The sequence below is a fragment of the Ciona intestinalis genome, chromosome 9 (genome assembly GCF_000224145.3).
Source record: "Ciona intestinalis chromosome 9, KH, whole genome shotgun sequence".
In the NCBI taxonomy this organism is placed as follows: domain Eukaryota; kingdom Metazoa; phylum Chordata; class Ascidiacea; order Phlebobranchia; family Cionidae; genus Ciona; species Ciona intestinalis.
Genome location: NC_020174.2, coordinates 1,974,013 through 1,991,757, shown reverse-complemented (window position 1 = coordinate 1,991,757; position 17,745 = coordinate 1,974,013). Strand labels below are relative to the sequence as shown.

Genomic DNA, 17,745 nt, shown 5'->3' with positions numbered 1-17,745 from the left:
AACGTAGTACATTCTAAATACAAAGGTTTATGGATGTTGTATATTGATATGTAATATCCATACAAGAGCTTTATAAAAGTGTGTTGGGAGTTCCGTATACGTGTTATAAAACACATTGGGATCGGTTTACTTACATTGTATTGTTATATGAGCAGTTAACATAACTTCGCAGGTGTTTATGTGTGTCACAATTTGTTTGTTTTGTTTTCCGTCTTTTTTAAAACTGGCAACTTTATATGAATTACAGGGAGATTTGGATTTTTTTTATGAATTAAAATCAGGATGATTATTACGTCACAAACTTACTTCATACACGTTGCCATAGGTTATTTATTTTTCCAGCATAATAAAGTTTTTCAAGTATCTTATCCGAAACGGTTCTTTAATTATTAACCCTGCACTTAATTTACTCAGGCCCGCAACGACCGGACGTAAGACCAAGTTGTTATATAGAATCTAGTTCGCATAGGTTGTCCCCTTGTCTGTTACATGTAATGCATCATGCTTCGAACAAGCAGTAGGCATATGGACAGTCCAAGTCGACCAGAAAGAGACGAATTTACAAGAAGTACAAACTGGAGATCTTCGCTAAGGTCGACTAAAGATGGAAGGTCTGTAGAAAATGGAAACGGTGTCAGATCTGGGTAAACATTTTGATTTATTGTATGTTTGATCATTATGTCTACGTGTAATGTCCCAATTCTTTGGCATTTTAGCCTGGCCTTTAGGACTTCACCCATATAAAAAGTATATGTGTATGTTGTGTATGGTAAAGATTTATTTAGATTTATGTATGTCCGCTGGTTTCAAGTAAAAATGTTAGTCCGATATTGCTTTGGTTTCCTCCCACCAATGTCAATATAGTTTTACCACAAATCTGGCGTTTAATTTTCAAATTAAATTGATATTTCTACAATAGGACATAACTATTAAAACATATAATGATCAGAAACTAAAAGTTTAAACAAAAAAGCCCAGTAAATGTTCCAATGCGTGACTTATAGGAAACTTGTAAGTAAGCAAACGTATTAGAATGATGACAGAGTCAATATAAGACACGCTAGAAAAATATTTGAACGAGATAGCCAGGTTCTATTGTGTGGAACCGTTACCCAGTAATAGTCGTGTATTCGTTACCTGTATTAAAAATGCAGCAAAATGTTATAGCAATAGCTAGTCGTTTTTCCAGCAATTAAAATATAATATCGTAACAGATTGTGTTTTTATTATATTTATATTGTGTGTGTTTAGTGTAATACGTAAAAATATAAATTTACATATGCGGTGTAAATTGCTTTCATTTTAAAAGTGAAACCGTTTGTAGAAATAATAAGATGATTTAACGCTTTTGGCAGTAAGTGGTTTTATAAAGTAGGGTGGGAGAATGTGGGACACCTTCAGCACATATTATCTAAATATTCTTATCGTGTTTTAAACAATTAACAACGGCCTATAGGAGTAGTGAGGATACGGTTTTATGAATCATTAAATTGTTATTTGTTTGCTACCAAATGGACGAGAAAATAGAATAAAAAGGTGTCCCATCTTCCCCCACCCTACTATATATTACATACTGGAGACTATACTGTATGATATAATACGTTGTTGTAACTTTAAAATATATTATATGTGCTGTCAGGTTTTGTATATGATATATTATGTTAATGTTACAATATTCACAGCATTCGTAGTACAACCGACAAAGAAAATCTCGGAAAGTTTAAAAACGGTTGCAGTGATCATCAAGCTAAGCCTGACGAATCCAACAACGCTAAAGAAAAGAAATCGGAACAAAAATCGGACGTAGCAAACCGCGCAAAAAAGAAATTTCTCGAGCATTTATCAAAATTTCAAAAAGAATCAAAATCGACCGGTTTTAACTTGAATCGTAACAACAACTTTTATCGGTCGTATAGAAAACCAAACGAAGATAAGTCTGCCGCTGCTGCTGCACCTGCCAGAAGGTCTTACAGGTAATTATTTCTGTTTGCTTGTTTTAAAAACGATTGGCAAACCAATTTAAGGTAATTATCTTGCTGAAATGTTGATGTCTTTAGCGAACATAGACCGCCTTACAGTCTGTGGGCACCAATGTTTAAACTTAGAAACACCAATAGAAAATTTGCTTATTTACCTGTATATATAGGTTGGAGTAAAATGGTCCATGTTTTCTTTTTATTTTATTATTTCATTTGGTAGCATTTTCTGGTTAATTTTTTACACCACTTTTTATTTGATTTACAAAAAAAAACATTCGTTGTAAATACTAATTCTGTGGAAAACATACCTTACGTGGTTTATTTATTTTCTGGCTGCTTTATTTACACCAAAGTGACCAAACTTTTTTCTGTATATTACAGGTTACCCTCATCTTCACGTCCTAGATTTGATACTGGTAGTAGCAGTACAAGTAGTAGTGTTGCTTCTTCTTCAATCGAATCGCCTTCAAATAGACGAAGTTCACGTAAGAACACAAGAGTAACTGACTCTATTAGTGAAATTGATAACAGTGGAATCAGCCAAGAGGAAAATAAAGCAAAGTAAGTTAACTTTAAATAGACTAACCATTTTAGTGCAAAAAGTGTAGATTTTCGTGTTTTTATTTTATCCTTATAGTTTCATTCTCTTTGACCTCCAATTTGGTAAAAAAAAAAACAGAGAACCGTATCCTTGTGACTCTAAAAGAGCGTTGTTAAAGAGTCAAAAACACGATTAAGAAATTGGATTTATATAGGTGATTACGGTATCCATCTAACTCCACAGTAACTCCACAGTATTATAGTTTTATTATTATTTTCTATCAAATCTAGTAATTTTTTATTAGATATGTATCATTTTTACCACATTTTGACAAGATGTTCCTTAAATCAATTCTTACCGTTATCACCATGTATGTTAACAATCTAATCAATTGACAATGTTTGAAAATTCCAATAAAGATCTTTCGTTGACATTTTGATCAATAAAAATTATTTGAAAAATCAATTTTATTTTACTGTGGGGCCATACCGTTTTCGTATCGTCTTATTTTGTAATTTTGGTCGTTCCGTTTTATTTTAATTTGAACATATTGAAAAATAATATTTGCCAGTTTAATAGCCCGCAATATAATGCCGTAATTAAGTCAGGCGTTATAGCGAAAATCTTATGTAATGGATCTTTTCTTTTTTGTAATGGATGTGTCAAAACATTGACATAGTCTCTGCAAAGTGTTTATTTAAATTTCTGTATGATACTCTGGGAAAAGTATGTGTTATACAAATTACATGTTCTACAGGCCACCCAAAGCAGGAGTGACGTCAGAGAGTACGTCATCTATTAAATATGACAGCGACCAATCATCGCTTGATTACAGCTTAAAAGGAAACGTAGGATCTTGTAAGTTATTTCAGGATTTTATTTTTACCTATTCGAAAATTGGTTACATTAACCTTTGTTAACGTCCGTTTATCACCTGTCAATCAAAGGCAGTTAAATTTTACAAGATGCTCTGTATTGTACGCGAACAATGCTGTTTGTTACGTAAAACACCTGTCCAGGTACGTCATCACGCCCCACATCTGCTTCGTCTAACGTGACATCAGACAGCTCCCGGTCAACATCTAGCGGTGTACGAAAAGCAACACGAGCTGAATTAGCAATGGAACGACATATGGAACGAATGCGTAAAGCGTCACAGGGGAGTTCTACTACCGGATCACCTCAGTTTAAAAACACATCATCTGCTACAAAGTAAATACAGTTTTTTAATAATTCGTGACTGCCACCATATTTTTAACCGATTTTTTGTCAAGCAATAATGTGAATGTATCTTATTTTCTCCCGTGTCTGGGAAACGGTCGTCGTTAGTTAATAAAACGGGTGTTCTATTTTATACACCTAGTCCCCGCTTACGAGTTACCATATATGTAACTTGCAAGTAATTTTTCCACAAAATTATTATTAAAATCGTCCATGACGTCATATTAAATGTACTTCACATAACGATGACGTAATTTAGATTACGTCAGAGGTCGAATACTGACGTCGACAGAATTCTTGATGACGTCATCTCGCCGACACGATTTACACTCCCGAAGGATACGACACGTCAGAATAATCGAAACGACGGTGAGTCATTAGTTTGTTGTGAACTGATGTGAAAATAATTCCGTTCTAACTTTATTAATGTTTTGTCGACTTGTGTATTTTATATTTCAGAAAAAAAACTTTAAAAAATTTCTATTTTTGTTGTGCAATAAAAATGACGCAATCTATAACATGCAATGCTGTTTGCTCTTATGGGTGATTAACATAAAACTTTCTATAGAGCATGTCTGGGCATTCACTTAGTTCACAATAAAGTGTACTACACTAACAATGGGCCAAGTTATTGCGCCTAAAAACGTTCCAAAAGAATAAGATTAACAACAAACTTCTTTTCTTCTTTGTATGATTTCTGATTTTTTCTCATCCAATTTAATATAAAGTAAAAAATATAAATCTTATAATCAGACTGCCCCGGCAATCATGGAGTCTACAATAATATATATTACATTAATAATGATTCAAGTTATTGTCAAAAACCCCCATTATTAAGTTTAAAATATAATAAATCAAGTTTTGGCCAAATTATAAGCCATTTTATTGTCCAAAACATATATTATTAATTTACCCAATAATTTAATATATAAAGAAGGGTGGGGAAAGATGTATACCCATTTTTATTTTATTTCCTCGTCTCATTTGGTAGTAATCAAAGAACAATTAAAGAATTATGAAACTGTTTTCTTACGACTACCATAGACCGTTATTAATGGTTTAATAAAACGCGGTTAGGATATTTAGATATTACGTGCTAAAGGTATCCATCTTCCCCCACCCTACTATACCTTATTTCGTATTAACGCCTAATTACTTTTATTTGCACGAACTGTGGTGACGTCATGTAGCATGTTGCTTTGCAATTAAACTTTCCAATAATTAACGTGCATGTTAATTCCTTTGTATTAACACCTCAGATAACAAGTCGTTATCTGAACTAATAGACGATTGGGTTACCGAAGGTTTATCTGATACCACGTTCACCTTGAACGACATTCCAGGTAAAATAAAAGGCCTTCTATTATAATTGATGTTTGCTGCATAAAAACTCGCAATTCAGTGCTGCAAAATGCTTTTTTTGCGGGGATTTTTTCAAATATTTTAATTGGGATTGACTTATGTTACTTAACCATTTTTTAAAAATAAATTCCGCGGATCCGACCTCGATCTGGTGCTCATGGAGTTGACAATTCTTGTGTAAAGAAATGCAGTAAGGATCTGGTGTTATTAAAACGTAGCAAACAAAAATTAAGTTCATCCAATTGTTTAATAAAAGATACATATTTTGCCTAAAAAGTTTCAAATTTACCAATTTCTTTGTTTAACTCATGTCGTTTTATGTAAAAAATCTGATGATTTATTTTGCGGTAAAAGTTTGAGGAAAACTAATTCAGTTTAACTGCTCTTATTTTATGACCTACCGAATAAGTTTTAAGCATGGAATAGCCTATGACCATGTATTGTAAAATATATGATCATAATATTCCTTGTGAATCTAAACGGTACTTAAGGTTCTTTCTTCTTTAATTAAGTTTTACTGTCCAATAAAACACCTTCATACTGTTTCACACACTTATATATAGGTCCAAAGCTGAAAAGATCGGCCACTGTCGGCACTGTTGAGCACACCAAGCAATCCTCACACAGTCCCAAGCCCGTAGCGTCAAATTCGGAGTGGAACAGTGTGAATATAGTCGAAGATAATGTATTTGCGGCCGCGACTCCCCCTGTCAAGAAACGAGGTATGTATTGTATTGTATTGTTCTGCCACTTATTTTACCCAAATTTCCAAAATAGAGAGTATCTGCTGGTTAGTTAGCTCGCAATTTGACATCACGCACCCTATTGTTACGTCACACGCGCTATTGTTAGCAAACTTTGAGAGCAGATAAGTGTCATCATGAATAAAGTGGATTCAAACCAGATTGTTTCAGTGTCGAGTTTACACCACATGTTTATGAGCAGTATCAGCTATTTATGTTCAAAGGAATCAAGTCAACTATTTATATTCAGGTTGATGGTTATGACGTGGATGGTGGCCAGTGAGAGGCATATTGCTAATAATAATCGGAAAGGATTGGTTTATTTAAATAGACACAGCTTTTTCCTGACGTTTTAGGATAAGTTTTATAGGTATACGCTTGATTGGAAATTTGGAGCACAAAAACAAAATTGTCATAAAAAGTTTAGAGTTTCTAATAGCGGAAAATTAAACAACGTTGTAAATTCAATGATGACGTCAGTTATTCGGTTAAATAATTTATGTTTCGAAATAAAGTTTTGTAAATGTGTAAAAGTTTTCGGTATTTGTTTTCTATTTGCAACAAAACTAAACACTTGAGTTAAAATTTGGTTCCTTGGTTTAAATTTAACCAGTAATTAATACCGCGATAACAAAATACCCTTTAAATGCAATTCGAATTCAAAGCGAATGTGTAAATGTAAACAATTCAATAACGCTATTCGTTCGCTATTTGCAACAGTATTAACCACTTGACTTATAAATAGCTCCTTTAATTTAAATTTAATTAGTAATTAATGCTGTTCAAAAAGAAAGCTTTGTTTAGTAATTACAAAACAAGTGTTGAATATTCGTTGGCAAGAGCGCTGTATTTGTTCCCCATAAATTATTCACTAAGCAACCTATATATTCAAGTTGGCTAGCCGTATGTTCATTTCAAAAGACTATGATTATATGGCAGGCTAGCAGCGAACATAGGCAACCCTTATACGCGTCGCATTGACAGCTGAAGTACCTCTGTTATAGACATGCGGTAACTTATTGAGTATGGGGTAGCAGTTATACGTTATAGAATATTGCGCTAACGTGTATTAGCAGGATATAATACATAGATTATACGGAAATGTATAACCAAGCGAAAATACCGTGATGAGGTTAAAAAGTTAATTAAAATGTACAGCAATAGTAAGAAAGATGTGCAAGCATATTATGGGATATGAAAACAACGGTTTTTATGCAATAAAATCTAAAGCAATTAACGTATTTTTTATTACTTTTTTCGAATCGAAAAGAAAAAAATCCAAGTCGTATAATAAATATTAGATTTACAATGACTTTAAATAATTTCTTTTGTCTCACAGGTTCAGCTTCGAAGCTTGATTTATCACGTGACAAAGTGACTAGCAAACCTCCGAAAGCAAAGACTCCTTCAAAAAGCGAATCATTCAGAGTTAAAACTAAAAGCAGTGAGTTACGATTCGTATTTGTATTATGTTTAGTAAGATGGGACATATTTTAGTTTTTCTTTCTTGTCCATTTGATAGTGCATTCATTTTACAGAATTATATAACTTAAGCCCCGCAAAAAAAAAGATTTTTTGTTTATTTAAAACACTATTAGGAAAATAGGATTTAGATACTCACAATATCCCATCCTACCCCACGGTACGATATTTATAAAAAATCAAAATAATACAAACGTTTACGAAATCCGAAAGTGTTAATTTTTTTACACGATTTTTATTATTTACGAAATGTACAGTTATACAATTTCCCTTTATGACGTCATAGACGTCAGGTGGTCGATTGGCTATTGTGACGTAACGGAACAATACAGCAATTAAATATCGCGAAAACATTATGCGTCATATAGGAACGTGTGACTCGTCTGCATATATAGGATATAAACAATACAAGTAGGACCGCCTACGTTTATGTTTTCCAATGAGAATATTTGTTGATGAATGATTGGCATTCACCTATTACAATATTGATAATTAGATAGTCAATAAAGTCTTAGCAAAGGGGGTGAATACAAATATTACATGGGATTTGTTTATAAGTAGTCAATAAATAACCAACAGCAAATCATTGCGCCATTATAACTGATTGTAGTAATCAAAACGATATGAATCGCCATTTGTTTGTTTATTGTTACTGAAAACATAATCTGAAATTTTAATACATTTTTATGTTTCGTTCTTCATTATTATTGACGTCATTTTACTTCCGATCTCTCAGGTGAAAGCTGTGTCGTCACATCCGATGCAACCCTCGCTCCGAAAACGGTTGTTTCGCCAAATTCGGTTTCCAGAGCGAAGAAACCTTTGTGGGAAGATTTGAAACAAACCGATCTTGTTATTGTCGAAAAGGACAGCTTGGGTACTTCCCCTACACTGCGACAAGACATATATAGTGAACCGGCAAAACGATCGACTCCAATTAAACAGAAAAGTGGGGAAAACGACACGAAATTTGAACCCAACTTTTCGAGTGGGGAGCCGAAATTTTCGACGAAACGAAATCGGAAAGAAAATATCGCGGATACCGATATCAACTACAGTGCTGAAGAGGCGATTGATACCTTTCGTCGTTTATCTGAGGAAATTGACTCAATAAAGGAAAGGGGGTTTCGGCCGAGTTTGGTTGAAGCAGTCGGTCGTAAAACCTCGAAATCCAAAAAAGATACAAAAGTTAGGAGGGACGAAGCAATTGATGGTGAAGGTATACCGCCTACACCGGTGATCGTGGATACGTCATCGCAGATTAAACGTGAAGATATTGAAGCAAAGGCCACGCCAGTGTTGCACAGGAAGAAAATCGTGAAATCTTCCAGTGTGGACAGCAAACCTACAGCGGTTAAGACTGAAAAAAGTTCGGAAACACTGGTTAGTGCGAGTGACAGGGCAGAGCACGATCAGCAGAGAAACGTCTCATCAGGAAGGAGCCGAGGCGGAAGTACGTCACAATCAGGAGCTGCGCAAGAGCAAAAAGTGGGAGAAAAACGAACAGAGCAGTGTTCTCCTCTGTCCGGTAACAAACACGAGCAGAATATATTGTGCGAGCATGAGACCGACAGCTTAAGTGGCAGTTTAAGTTTTTCACCAAAAGTCAAAGAAGAAGATTTGACTTTGATTAACTCTCCTCTACCAGAAGACTTAGCAACGCCAGTAAACGTTGCTCAAGTTGAAAAGTTTAACCTACCAACCGACAACGAATTCTTGTCACTCGAAGAAATACAGCTCGCCACTATGTCAAGCAAATCTCGCAGATCAACGTTAAGCAAAGCTGAGAAAATAGCACGTCTTAAAATTGCTGCAGCCAAGTTTGCATATACTCCGGTGTCAGATGACGAGTCAGTAATTTCTGACGGAACCGGTAGTGACGTCACAGATGTAGATTCGTCATGGCTCGGTGCTTCGGTAAGTAGCTACAACTACCTTTTTTGTTTATGTTAAATTTCTGCATGGCTTATTATATGTTCAGTTTCATTAAAATATGATAGCCAAAAAGTAATGTGGGGTAAGATGGGATACATTTCGTGATTGTGTTTTAAACAATTAACCACATTCTTTAAACCTAAACTTTGCAACAAAAATCGTGACATATACATATCTCCTGTCATGTCTGTATTGAAACTGAGCAGAAAACTTTGTTTTATGCGGTTCATTTATTATATGCGTCTCATGGATTTATATGTCTGGGTATACTGTCTGTTTCACACCTCTTTATATCGTAACAGTGCACTTTATAACGTTCAGGAAACTATTACTTGCTTTATTTAGAATATTAGCTGCTAGAAATTTAAGACCATTTTCCCCACAATATAATTCACTAACACGTATACATAACTATGACATCACAATGTACATTACGCAACCGATAAGTGAGCCAGAAGACTGTCGTGCTCTGTATGTTTATTCAATATCAATTAACATGGTGTGAAATTGTTGGAAAATTATGTAATATATTTAACTTAGTAAATAGCTTAACTATAGTACGTTGGGGTATGATGGTACGTGTTTTCATTCTATTGCATCGACCCTTTGGGTAGTAAACAAAGAAAATTCAAAGACTTGTAAAACCCAGGGCTCGACATTAACGCTTGTCCGCTTGTCCCGGACAACCAAAACAGTCCATGGGACAAGTGAATTTGGTTAGGCACTTGTCCGAAAGGACAAGTAGAAAAATAACGCTAATATCGAAGGTTAAATACGCCAGCGTATGGACAAATTCGTATGTTTAAGGCTTCACAAACGCGTCGTGTTAAGAAGTGAAGTAAAAATCGTGAAATCGTTGATGCGAACGCACCGGCTCGTGCACTCGTCTGCGTGAGTGTATGTGCGAGTGTGTGTGCGTGCGCGAGGTTACGTGTGTTTTGGCGGGAATGAAATCAGCTGGCAGGAATTAAACCGTAGCTTGCTTTCATTTGTAAGTTTTTAAAACGACCGAGACAAAGTTAATGTCTTTATAGGTAGCTATTTAATATGGCCATTGAAATAATCACCCGTATTTAAAAAAAAAAAAAAAATTAAAAAAAAATTAAAATAAAAAATTTAATTTATTTTTTTTCACAAAATACTTTACGATTCTACATGTTAAAATTTACTGGCTAAACCACAGTGTTATGCTCTCCCCCCTCCTCTTCCTTCCAAGAGTAGACCTGTGTTATTTCATAACAAAGATTTAGCTTGGCTGCCCTTCTTTGTAAACAGATTTGCGAAGACTAGTTCTTTGTTTTAGGAGATTTATTCATTCCTCATTATACATTATAAGGTTTGTCAATTAAAGTGTGAAAGGGATTGTTTTAGGCAAAAGAAAGTGTTATTTTTAAATCTCACACCCTCCGGGAGCATTTGCAACCCTTATATTTTATGGCTGCACCACTGCTTTCAACTTTTGCAGGTAGTAAAATCCGGCTGATGCCGACAGGGCAAAAATATGCACTTTTTACGTTTGTGGTTGCGATAGGGGTAAATAGGTTTCACCCCCCCAATAAAACTGAGTTTGCTAGCCGCTGCTTTTAAGATGTGTACAACGTACAAGTATTGAAGTATACATTGCATACATTGAGGTTTGAACATAGTATTGCTAATGCACTTGTCCTTTGGACAAGCACCTAAAACAGGTTAATGTAGAGCCCTGAATGTTTTAATTTTTTTATATTAAATAAATTGTCATACTACTCAATTAAGATAGTAATTGTACTTAAAAAATTTAAATGTTAGAATTTTTGTCATACTACCACTTTAAGTTTTATTTGTAGTTTAAACAACATTTTAACTAAAAAATTAATTCAATTATTTGTTAGTAAGCAAAAATAGGTTTATGATGTAAAAATATAATAGTAATTTGAACCTTATGTAGACTAAGATACAGAACAATCTATGTTTTGTTTCATCTGTTAACTGATTAATCTGTGGTTAATACCAATTCAACCATTTTGAATTTTTAATATCCAGCCAGAATTTGTAAAGATTCTACCAATTAGAGGCATAGGCACTGTAGTATTAAATTTACTACTTTTTATGTTTAACCATTTTATTTTATAAAAGCTATTTTTTTTATGATTTTGTTGCGTAACAATATTCATACCGATTTGCTTCCGAAAGTCGAAGTTGGTCAGATTTAAATGAGGAATCATCGAGGTCCACAGCTTTTCCTCTGTGTAATAAGGATAAGAATAAGTAGGATGGGGGAAAATGGGACAGCTTTTCATTCTATTTTCTCAATCCATTGGGTAGTAAACAAAGAACATTCAAAAAATTATAAAACCATATCTTTATGACTTACATATACCGTTGTAAATTGTTTAAAACACGATCAGGGTATTTGGATATTATGTGCCAAAGGTGTCCCGTCTTCCCCCACCCTACTCTATCAAACAACAACAAAAATAACTAGAAAAGATCTCCCACCCACAATTAAAGCTCTAGTTGCCTTCCTTTGGAAAAGAGACAGGCTCCAAAAACTGGTAAAGGTCCTTACGGTAGCACCCTGGGTGTTGGGGTAATGGGCCAATCCTGGCCTAAATCCTAGGAGACATGAAGTGGCACGCCATGGGGCCTCACCACAGAATAAAATAAAATCCATTTAACCATTTAAATGTACTTTTTGATCAGATTTACCCTTACCATTTTATAGAGTAACTTAAATTTAATTACAAATAACAGAAACTGACACTTGTTGTGTGTGTTCATCCATGGGCCCATAGCTTTAGCTTACCTTGCAGAAAAAGTGTATAGGCATGTACAATTGTTGTGGCAAAATTGAATAAAAAATGTGTCATTTTCTAGAGAACCCGATTAAAGTTTTGGGAATCAAGGCCAAAATGGGAGCCTGCACTGCGGCATGTACTTACCTATGGAGGGGGTGATTGCTGGAAAAATTTTCACAATTTTCTTTGTCATCTGAAAACATTGTTTTTACTATGCTAAGCTATAAAAAAATGTTTTGTTACCGTTAAGTTAACACAAATATTAAATACCAATAATGACAAAAAGTATTCTGAATATTGTTTTAATTTATTTTAATAATTAAATAACCACATAGTTTTTAAACATTCTTTCAATAATTAAAATTTCTCTAAACATTTATTTTAATAGGAAAACACCAGCTTTTATTAAAACTAATTGTATATACAGTCAACCCCGCTTAATCGGCCCACGTTTAATCGGACCACTCGCTTAATCGGACCACTTTTTGCTGGTCTCGAATCTAAATACATTTTTACATACAATCTTCCCCGGTTAAACGGTCCTATACGCCGCTTAAACGGACCATTTTCCCACCAAAAATAGGTTTATGGCACATCCTTTATCCTCTTTGTACACGCGTTTTGCGTCAAGAGTTTTTTGCTCGACATCCTACAACCGAAAAACAAAGATGTGGTCCGATTAAGCGGGGTTGACTGTATATATAAATATATATACACCGTCTTTTACATTTTTTATTAATTAGTTACCGTTTCCATCTATATAGTTTCCAGAATCCAGCCAACTCCCAATACTGCTTGCTTTATCACTAATATGAACCAAACTCACTGATTTCCTGGCATCTGGTTTAAAGAAAGAAAACGATTTCTAATAAACAAAGTATAATCACCACCTAATTAGGGATGCACATTACAGAATTTCGAATCCTTTTGTGTTCAAAGCTAATTACGGAATCGGTATTCTGTTTAATGACGTCATCATACACCATCTTTTGAACTAAACTAACAATTTTTTAAAGTTTAATAATTTTGAAAATAAAGATTCTTGTGTTTGTGGGACTTGAGAGAACGTTTCGCAGCGTCTTTTCAAAGGGTGCTATACGTTTCGGCTTGCCCGTTTTGGCTTCATACGTTTTTTCTTACAAATACAGAAAGATTCGAAATTCTAGATTCAGAATTCTAGATTCGAAATAAAGTATTCTAGGATATCCTAGAATACCTAATTATTCTGTTTCTGTAATGTGCACCCTAACCTTAATTAATCTGAAACTACGATAGCAAGGTGACAATCCTACCTTGATGTTTTTCACTACATTAATCAGTAAATTTTACAACGAATGAGGTGACATTTGTTACATAGGAATGTAGGTTTAACTAACAAAACAATTTTTAATAATTGCTTGTTGAAGTTTATCTGAAACTATAACAGTCATAGCCACCAAACTTGGGGAGGTCGGCTTAGTAACTTATCCGGTATTTTTTTTCAATACATTAATTAATAAATATTACTACGAATGAAGTTAAATTTGCTTTATAGAATTGCAGGTTTAAATATCACTGCCTCACTTGAATTTATAAAAGTTTGGCGCCTATGATAGCATTTACAGATTTTATAATATAAAATGCACCAGGCAATTAAAATATCCAAACGTGTGGTCTAGTATGTTAAAATTAAAAAGCCATTTTTTACTCTAGGAATGCTTATATAGGTTCAAAAATTTTTAACAACAATAGTTATATTTTTACCGGTAACAAAAAAATATTATTTTTACCATTTCTAACGAAAATTTATTTTTATTATTTCCAACAAATTTTCTTTTTTTTAATTTTATTATTTTTACCGGGCAGTTCATCAAGATCTAATATACTCAATGAAGAATCATCATTAAATGCCGACTCATTGGAGGAATTAGATGATCCAACTGATGTTCTCTTTGATATAGGACCTCTGTATTATAAAAAACATAATAATCAACAGGATGCAGCCTATCTTTAAATTAGTTTACATTAAAAATAGGTTTTGTGCGAAAACAAATTTTAAAGGCTGCATTTTTTCAAAGGCAACTGAATGTTAATTTTCTTTTTCTTTTTTAAGTACGAAATGGTGTATTTTTTTAGTAGAATGAGCATTTTTCTGTTAGGTAAATGAAAACACATGTTTATCCATTTTTTATTCGTTCATTGTGCGCCACATTTTAGCATTAATATTACCGTTTAGGCTAACATCGAACAATACCAAACTAATTACCAACCTGTAATTTTTTGGGACAGGAATATAACTTTCTCTCAGATCATTTCGTGAACTTTTACTGTTTCTACAACATTTAGACAAGTTTATTAGCGTTTATAAGATAATTAAAAGTGTTATAAATATAATAATAATACATACGACTTATTATCCGAATTTCACTCTCTTTTTTCACAAGTGGGTATTCATTTTTTTATTATTATTTTCTGGGGACTTTTAAAAAACGTCGTTTTTGTGACATATAAAACGTGTATTGGTATAGTATTACAATATTTTATAAAAAATCCTTTACTAACAGTTAGTTTTACAGTTTACACACATAAGACTAAAACCCCTAACCCCTAACCCCTAACCCATAACTCGTGCTAATCACACAAAAAAAGTTAAAAAAAAGTATTGCACTGTGCGGGACTCGAACTCAGTAAGAACGAAACAAAGAGGGTAAAAGACGGCGCGCTAACCATTACACCACAGAGCCGACGATAGTAAACATATCGAAAGAGCGTATATAACCTACCTAATTTGGGAAAGATGTTCTTACTAGTATTTTATATATTTATAAAGGAATTTTCAGTATTTAAGTAATTTGTTTTACACTTATTACCAATTTAAAGTGTTTCTTTGTGTATTTTTTCAAAATTTTTAATTTAATAAGAGCGCCCACTTGTGAAAAAAGAGAGTGAAATTCGGATAATAAGTCGTAACTAATAATAATAACTTTATTGTTAAATATAATAATAATAACTTTATAGTTCGATTTCGATTGCAAGGATTTAGGAATACTATAAACGTAAAAACCGGATATAGCGGCAAAACAACAGTTGGTAAAACACGCCTACAATTAAAAACGGTGCTAGTGAAGAATCTCTCCCCCCCACCTTATTTGCTAACCACTATCCCTAACCCCTATAACCACTAAGCCCCTAACAATCAACTGCTAACCTCCTAACCACAAACACTTTCCACCAGCCTATTCTGCTATGTACCGGAAGATTCTTCACTAGTGCCTTAAAAACATATTTAAATTTAGTTGGAAAAAGCGCGGTCGCTACACCTAGCAGACAAACGATATAAATGTTGAAGGCATATAAAAACTGTACCTGCTTTTGTGAGTTGTTGAAGATAGAATTGGCTTTGGAGTTTCATCCCCCAACGTAATGTTGCAATTCGAATTATTTGAAGAATTCGATAAAATAACGGAATTGTCTTTTAAAGACATGACTAGAAATCATTCAATAAGCCATAAATTATAACAAACCTAATATTTTAAACATAATAACTGAAAAACACAGTTACTAATTATAATTAAGATAGGAAAAAAAAACGTTTTCTTTTACCATTTGTATCTATTTTATTTATCCAAACAAAATTTATTTTCGTTTTTTTAAACTCGCGGGAAGTTGGGATGCTAAAACGGATAGGAGCTAATCCAAAACATTACTAAAGCAGAGAGTCATAGAAACACCTTTCTATGGTTTTGCGCGAAAGTAAAGAGTTCTTGTACATAGTAATATGATCATGACTAACCCATATTCGCCAGAGTAATACAAACAAGTATTCGTATGGCTCTGATATTCATGGCAAACACAGGCAACATAATATAAATATATCAGCATCAGCAGTTCAAAATTTGACAATAAATTGCATGTGGCCATACATTTGAAACCAAAGAGATTAAAACCTCTTTGTTTAAAATCAAATCCATTATAGGCCTACTGATTAAGTTTCCCGAATACATAGAAGTCTCGTTACATTACAGCTTGTTTTTGTTGCAAGCAGTCCATGCGTAAAGTTGGTGCCTATTTCTTTGGCCGTATTTTCATCTCTATGAATTTTGAACCGCGGTGCTCGTTGTTGATATGATACCAGCCAGCGTTTACTTCTCCGTAGGCACAAGGTGCGTACAAGCCGTTTAAATTTGCATACGCGCAATTGTTGTACCACCAACCCCCACGATCCGTGTTCACACAATGACTGTCAGTGTTGTGGTCATAGGTTTGAAACATATATCTGTTGTTGTGAGCCAACGAATCGCCAGCAGAACCATTGTAGCCACCCACATTCAAAGTGTAGTTAGTAGCAGCAGATTGTACAATGAATGTCCTGTTTGAAACAACTTATGAATGAATGAATGAAATTTATTTCGTCTCAGTTAGAGTGGTTAGTTAGAGTTCACGTATATATAGTAGGGTATAGGGACAAGATGAGACGCGTTTTCATTCTCAGCCCATTTAGTAGTAAACAAAGAACATTCAAAGAAATATAAACTGTATCCTCACAACTCTTGTATATCGTTGTTAATTGTTTAAAACCAGATCTGGATATTTGGATTTTATGTGCTAAAGGTGTCCCATCCTTTCCCACCCTATTTAAGCAATGTGGGGTAAGATGGAATGCCATTAACACCTAAATTCAATATTACCTGATCGTATTTTAAACAACTAATAACAAGGCTGTTATTTTGCGGTGCTGATGCGGCTACCAAATGGGCCCGAAAAAAAATCATGTTTGATCCTACCCTACCATACTATATACTTCAAACCTACACTTAACGGCAATTGCTCCAACCCAGTGGTCACTAATCCCGCCCAAAAAAATAATTACCCACAAAGTAACATACATGGTAACTCGTAAGCTGGCACGAGGTGTTAAACACGTGTGATAGACTGTCGTTTTCCGGCAACGCGAGGATAAAGTAAGTTACATAAATTCATTCATTCAAACCGTTATAATAAATCCTTACGAATACTCAGCATATTTGGTGGCGTTGTAGCAGTCTGTAACATCAACCCGTAGTTCGTAGCTTCCATTAGTAGTTAGTTTATGTAGCGTATTTAGGCCTGTATAAAAAAACAGTAAAATATAGTGCGGAAATTATACAGAAATTAATATCAAACCGAGCCAGTGTTCTCCTTCTAGATTTCCAAAACCAGCTGTGTAATTCGCCCAGTTCCTATAGAAATCAACAAAACCATCTTTTCTTCGCTGAATCACCTAGAGTTATAAACATACCCTTTTTTGTAACACTAAAGCAAGACGGCCAGCGCTATGGCAAAGTGGCAAGCCAAGAGTGTACGGATTCGAGGCTTGTTGCTGCTACCACTACGGGCGAGTTTGCCATTGGGCAAGACACACCTAGCAGCGGTTGCTACAACCCAGTGGTCCCTTATGGGGTTTCCAAATTGTCAGCCATACTTCAAAAAAATCTCCCCCAACTTTACAAAAATATCCCTTCCCCCACCCCCCAAAAGTTGAAACTATACGTGGTAACTCGTAGACGGGTACTTTGTGTTTAAAACAGAACACCCGTGTTTTATTTGCCGTCGATGTTCCGCCATGCGAGAATAAATAAATTAGATTCATTCAAGATTTTAGATTTAACACTGTAACCTTATATAAACAAAAAAATGCTTACAGTCCATCCACCATCACAGTAAACTTCCACGGCAGAATAATCAGA

The 17,745-nt window shown here is 34.3% G+C and overlaps 2 protein-coding genes across 4 annotated transcripts in view; one reads left to right on the top strand and one right to left on the bottom strand.

Annotated features, from left to right (window-relative positions):
* Nucleotides 1–389: 389 nt before the first annotated feature.
* LOC100175632 (agglutinin-like protein 5) overlaps nucleotides 390–17,745 on the top strand; it is a 34,231-nt gene continuing 16,875 nt past the window's right edge. Inside the window, exons 1-10 of one of the 3 annotated variants that reach the window (XM_018813316.2) lie at nucleotides 392–644; nucleotides 1,683–1,973; nucleotides 2,361–2,540; nucleotides 3,278–3,378; nucleotides 3,540–3,732; nucleotides 4,001–4,110; nucleotides 5,001–5,084; nucleotides 5,667–5,825; nucleotides 7,186–7,290; nucleotides 8,065–8,796. In XM_018813316.2, the coding sequence (XP_018668861.1) occupies nucleotides 502–644; nucleotides 1,683–1,973; nucleotides 2,361–2,540; nucleotides 3,278–3,378; nucleotides 3,540–3,732; nucleotides 4,001–4,110; nucleotides 5,001–5,084; nucleotides 5,667–5,825; nucleotides 7,186–7,290; nucleotides 8,065–8,796 (2,098 nt within the window). In that variant the 5' untranslated portion in view covers nucleotides 392–501. Of the gene's footprint in view, nucleotides 645–1,682; nucleotides 1,974–2,360; nucleotides 2,541–3,277; nucleotides 3,379–3,539; nucleotides 3,733–4,000; nucleotides 4,111–5,000; nucleotides 5,085–5,666; nucleotides 5,826–7,185; nucleotides 7,291–8,064; nucleotides 8,797–17,745 lie in introns of all 3 variants that reach the window. The other 2 variants (XM_026835792.1, XM_026835793.1) reach the window with 2 other exon arrangements.
* On the bottom strand, nucleotides 11,347–15,566 carry LOC113474484. Its single transcript, XM_026835802.1, has 6 exons — nucleotides 15,386–15,566; nucleotides 14,290–14,352; nucleotides 13,879–13,985; nucleotides 12,788–12,880; nucleotides 12,185–12,233; nucleotides 11,347–11,487 (listed from the first exon to the last, which is right to left on the bottom strand). The coding sequence occupies exons 1-6, from the start codon at nucleotides 15,502–15,504 to the stop codon at nucleotides 11,388–11,390; spliced, it is 531 nt and encodes a 176-aa protein (XP_026691603.1). The 5' UTR covers nucleotides 15,505–15,566; the 3' UTR covers nucleotides 11,347–11,387.